Raw genomic sequence first — 5,291 nt, forward strand, 5'->3', positions numbered from 1 at the left:
ACTTTTTAACCCGTACAAAAACCGAAGTGTAAAAACCACAAGTTGTGGCTTAGCAGGGGGCTGTCACAGTCATCGCCCCAACTTAAAAATACAACACAGTTTGTTACTCTTTGGACAGAGCCAGGCTAGCTATTTCCCCCTGTTCCCAATCTTTGTGCTAAGCTAATCTCTTTTGGCTGTAGCTTTTCTGCATCGAAACATGAGTGGTATCAATCTACTCATGTAACTCTCTGAAGAAAGCTAATGCGCATATTTCCCAAAATATTAAAATGTCCCTTTAAGACAATGTGCAATGTACAGTTCATACCTTTATTTGTGTTTTCAAGCCTTTTGTTCTCTCTTTGTTGCGTTTGCAGTTGTTGTTCCAATTCTGAGAGAAGACAAAGAAATAACCATACTTCATGAAAAACTAATTTGATTATTAATGACCGGTTAAATCATTACATGTCAGTCTGTCAGAAATATTCATAAGATCAACTCTAGCATGCACGGTAAGAAATAATGGGCTGTAGGACAGCAGAAATTAAGTAACAGTAGGAAAGTAACCCGATTGACAAACCGTCAATGTTTTTTACGGCAGCCTTTTTCTGAGCCTTTTTCAGTTGTCCTCAGATCAACAATCTCCATTACTAGCAGAACACAAGATGCAGTATTTTTGTGCTTAAACAAAACAAATTATACATGAAACATAAGCAAAAAGAAATGTTCTCACTCAAGTTAAAATTATTCGCATCTGCTTCCTTGAGTAGGACTTCACTGTCTTGCGGTGCGCTTTGTCAGTCAGTCTCTTTTGCAGCTCTGAAAATGATTTAGACATCAATGAAACACAAATTCAAAATCGATGTATACCTGTTGTGGTGATATAACAATGTAACAATCACATTCTGTTCTTTACCTCTGTTATTCTCAGCACTTGTCTCTTTAAGGTCTGATATCTCCTCCTCCAGTGGTTTGATTTTCTTGTGAAGTTCCATAATCTGAGCCGCTAAAAAAGGACAAAGCAAGCTACTTTTAGTATTCTGGTGCCATTTGATGATTCTGTATATATATTTGTTCTCCCACCAAAATTTACCAAAATACCTACACAAATTAGCAATCCTTGTATCGCCTGAGTCCAGCACCAGTGTCTTTTTCTTTTATCTGATTTCTGACGTGCTGCAGTTCATCCTCCAGATCTTTGAGAAAGACAGAAGAGATGTTTTATTTCCTCAAAATGTATGAAGAAGTATTAAGAATATAATTGTAAATTGTACATGCTGCTTCTCACCTTTAATTCTCTCCAGTTCTGCTTGTGTCTGACTCTGTTCTTGCTTCTCAAATCTCGCTATTTCATCTTTTTGAGCCAAGATTTTAAACACTGAAACATTTAACAGAAGAAACGTTGGATTGGATGAATTCAGAGGAAACAACACCACGATCAGCAATGATGGAACAAAGAGTTTTACTGTCATTTTGATGATGACTTACTCAGTTTAGTATTTTCATTGTTTTCGTCTTCAATTTGTCAATTAAATAATTCAAATGGTCTTGGAGAGCTGCAAACAAGAGATATTATTTCATGTCATCATGTGTTTTGTTTTGTCTGTTATGAAATGTCCATATTTAGAGTCAAGATATGTTTCTGTCATTCACCTCTAATCTTAATGTCATTTGTCTCATTTGCTGCTACATTCACCAACTTTTCAATCTCTGTTTGTACGGCAATGATCTGTAGAACTAGAAAAAGCATGAACCATTGATAATCACACTGTCTTAGAACCATCTATCTTAATTATATTCTTTCAGTGGGCTGTTAATCATGTTCTACTCACTTCTTAGTGGTTGAGCACTTCTTGCTTTCAGCTCTTCTGTTATTTTGGTCAGTTCAGTATCTTTCTCATTTATCATTTTTTGAAGTTCTGCAGAACAAAAACAAAACCGTTTTTAACTTGTTTATCCTTTGATCTTCATGCCTTAATGAGAATAACACCTCACATCATTGTTTAAATATTTTAGAAACATAAATAGCAAATATCAGAAGCGAAATATACTTTATATCAAGCGAGGATGAAATATCTGGGCAATATTGTAAAATGACTGAAATATACACTCTGACCTTTTATCTTTGTTTCAGATTCAGTATTTTGTAGTCTTCTCTTTAGCTCCTCCAGTTGCAGGGTTAATGTAGAAACCTGAAGAGCTGAGATAACCACATTTGAAAACAGTTAAACTAAATGACAGTATTCAATTTGTTTATAGTATTTTCTTATCCATAAAACTTCACATGAAGACATCGACACAATGACAATGTTCATTTTCTCAATTAGTCGTTACACTTTTTAGTAACACAGCTCCACCACTCACCGAGTGAAGAAACAGACTCAGATTTGGACTGCAGTTCTTTCATTTTGTAATCCAGGTCGTTCTGCAGATCTACAACACAATTGGACACGTTTGTAACAACTATTGATCCCAAAGATATTGAGGCCCAAAGTGTCAGGGGCTCCCTGGCCTTCACCAACAAAATGTCACTCAGAGACATCTACCAACTAGGCATAGACTTAAAAATGACCACAAAGAAACATAAAACAGCTACAAAGAGAGCACAAAGAGACTAACAATGACTATGAAAAGGGGCAAAACAGCCACAAACAGACACACAATTACTACAAGAGACACGACTACTAAGACGAAAAATGAACACAAAGAGACACAAAACCACAGAGATATGTTTGACGTCTACAAAGAGATTCAAATCACAACAACAAGAGGCTAAACAACTATTGTGTTTGTGTGTCTTGCATATGTAGGAGAAGGTGGGGTCTAAATGTGTCATCATCCGCCCAAGATCACCATCCCACCTATTGAAGTTCAAGGATTCCTTTGGCCCCCTGTAGTCATTTTTGGCATTTTTATTCTCTGAGCTTTGCACAGTAAAAGGGTTAACCACCAGTTAAGGTTAACTCAACTTTTAAGTCTTCTGGAGGGGTTGATTTGCAAGATTTGAAATTATATTCCTACTCTAAAGCTGCTTGACGTATCATCAACTTCTATATATGATACTTTATCGAATCACTTGCTAAAATTGACGGAAAAGTTGTGAAGACTCTCTTGTTTTTTTAACATTAATTACTTAAAAAACCAGGTTTAACCCATTCATTTCCCAAATGGAGTCAAAGGGTGTGACATTATTGGCCAGCAGGGACAGGAAGTAACAAATCAGGAGAGACTACACTCACCTTTAAGATTGTGCTCAGAACTGGAACACTGCGCCTCTGTCTGGTTCAGTTTGTTTTGCAGAGCTAGGACAAAAAAAACAACGTATATTCAACTTAGTCTTCTTTTTTTCTTTCTTGTTGCAGAAACCTAGTCGTTCTAGAACTGAACTTACCGTTGATCTCAGCTTGATCACGAGAGTGCTCCTCCACTTTTTCCTTCAGTTGTTCCCTCAGCTCTAAAAAAAAGTAAGGAATGCTTCAGCTGCTGCAAATGCATGAATTCAATAATGTCGTAGGGAAATGAGACACTCACTAGTAACTGCAGCAGAAGTTGCTTGGCCCTCATTGTGCTTTTCTCTTTCTAGTTTTCTGATCTGATTTTGCAGCTCAGTGGTTGTCAGAACTGATGAACACAAAAAGAAGACATGAAACATTTCAGACTATTTCCTCAGTTGTGAATTTATGCACCATGTTCCCTCTTTACTCACTCAGTTGGGCATTTGCCTGATTCTTCTCATTCAGCTCATTGATGTATTCCTGCAGCTCGTTCTTCTTGGTTGTGAGATCATTTGTGAGCTCTGAAACAGATTTAAAAAAAGGTCAACACAAATTTAAGTTACATGCAGAAGATCTGAACACAATCATAACAATATTACAGACAACCTTAGCAGCAGGTCATGATTTGCGAGCTCAGGGAACTGTAAATAATCTTTAGAGATACTTACGGGTTACCTTGTTGCTTTGTACCATCTCAAGGTCTGACAGCTGTCTCTTTAGCCACTCTACCTGACTCTGCAGTGTCATGATTTTCAGCACTGAACAACAGAGGTCAAAAGTAAAATTTAATGCAACAGATACTGTAATAGAATCCCCAACATAGTGTGTAGGCAAATAACAGATAATCCCTCAGTAAAGGGACGATGAAGAAAGCTTTCTGTTCACGGTTATTTTAAACTCACTCAGTTTTGTGTTGTCGACTTCTTTGTCGTCTATTTCACTTATAAAGGCCATCCACTCTGCTTTGTAACTCTAGTGGAAAAATAAAAACCCTTTAATGTATTTTAATGTTCGTTATGTCATTCATTTCTTTTGTTAAAATCATTTCTTTCTGCAATATTTTTAATAGGACAAACCTTCTACAAGGCCACCAGTGGTCTCATTGGCAACCTTTTCTCAAGGTCCCAAATCTCATTCTGCAGCTCGATGATTGTTAAAACTGAAACCAAAAAATATGGTAGCCAGCAGTTTAATTACTACGAAACAGGCTGTTCACCAGTCTTCACTTATACTCACATACTGTGGATTTGGGGTGTTGAGAAAAAAAGAGCAAAACTACACACTTAATTGCACAAATATAACCGAAATGATCTCAGATTGAATTTAGTAAATCTGGAGTACATTGCCATGTTTCCCAAAGGATGTTGCGGTGAGCAGCCAAGTCACATAAATAAAACCAAACACACACACACCACACACACACATTCTTTCTTTCTGCCAAACAATGGTGTTTCTGCAACATCTTGTTCACTTTTCATTGTTTGAAGAGCTTTTTGAGAAAACAAAAAGATATGAAAAAATTACTTTATCCCACAATTAGATAATTATGCGAGACAATTTGTAAGCATCTCAAAATATTTCCTGTTCTGTTAATGTTTTCTTGAACAGTCTTTGTTTTCTGATCATTTCTATTTTGTCATTGCACACAACCACCCAAAAACTTTTTTTTTTCAAACCTTAATCTAAAAGGTTACCATAGCAACAGTATCACAAAAAAAATATATATGGCATGTAAAATCCCTGTTTACAGTACATCATCTGTATCAAATGTTTTCTGATGCAGGTATTAAGTTACACCCGTAGAGATGATTAGTACATAAACAGTGACGAGGACAACCACAGTGTATCAAATCAATGAGCTCACTTATTTGGGGGTTGGGAATCAGTCTCTCTATCGCTGAGTCCTGGAGTTCAGTTCGTCTTGCTTCTTCACCAGTTGCCTCTGCAGCTCTGTGAGCAGACAGATTTATGAGAGGCAGAAACATTTAATCTAAACGTCATTTGGTCTTCTTCTAAATGCCAGATTAAATATTTAAT

The 5,291-nt window shown here is 36.6% G+C and overlaps 1 protein-coding gene across 1 annotated transcript; it reads right to left on the reverse strand.

The window, feature by feature from the left end:
• Nucleotides 1–780: 780 nt before the first annotated feature.
• LOC129116162 (putative leucine-rich repeat-containing protein DDB_G0290503) lies at nt 781–4,226 on the reverse strand. The gene is made up of 15 exons (XM_054627196.1): nt 4,157–4,226; nt 3,923–4,012; nt 3,686–3,775; nt 3,511–3,600; nt 3,371–3,433; nt 3,219–3,281; nt 2,344–2,412; nt 2,096–2,179; nt 1,812–1,898; nt 1,633–1,716; nt 1,468–1,535; nt 1,268–1,357; nt 1,085–1,175; nt 896–985; nt 781–798 (listed from the first exon to the last, which is right to left on the reverse strand). The coding sequence occupies exons 1-11, from the start codon at nt 4,206–4,208 to the stop codon at nt 1,468–1,470; spliced, it is 840 nt and encodes a 279-aa protein (XP_054483171.1). The 5' UTR covers nt 4,209–4,226; the 3' UTR covers nt 781–798; nt 896–985; nt 1,085–1,175; nt 1,268–1,357.
• Nucleotides 4,227–5,291: the final 1,065 nt, after the last annotated feature.

The sequence above is a fragment of the Anoplopoma fimbria genome, unplaced genomic scaffold (assembly GCF_027596085.1).
Source record: "Anoplopoma fimbria isolate UVic2021 breed Golden Eagle Sablefish unplaced genomic scaffold, Afim_UVic_2022 Un_contig_12816_pilon_pilon, whole genome shotgun sequence".
Classification (NCBI taxonomy): domain Eukaryota; kingdom Metazoa; phylum Chordata; class Actinopteri; order Perciformes; family Anoplopomatidae; genus Anoplopoma; species Anoplopoma fimbria.

Excerpts from the sequence above, each read along its gene's own strand:
- LOC129116162 (XM_054627196.1), bottom strand. The coding sequence starts at position 4,208 with ATGGCCTTTATAAGTGAAATAGACGACAAAGAAGTCGACAACACAAAA. Across the intron at positions 3,434-3,510 it reads AACTTCTGCTGCAGTTACTA|AGCTGAGGGAACAACTGAAG; the intron begins GTGAGTGTCTCA and ends ACTTTTTTTTAG. Across the intron at positions 3,282-3,370 it reads TGATCAAGCTGAGATCAACG|CTCTGCAAAACAAACTGAAC; the intron begins GTAAGTTCAGTT and ends TTTTTGTCCTAG.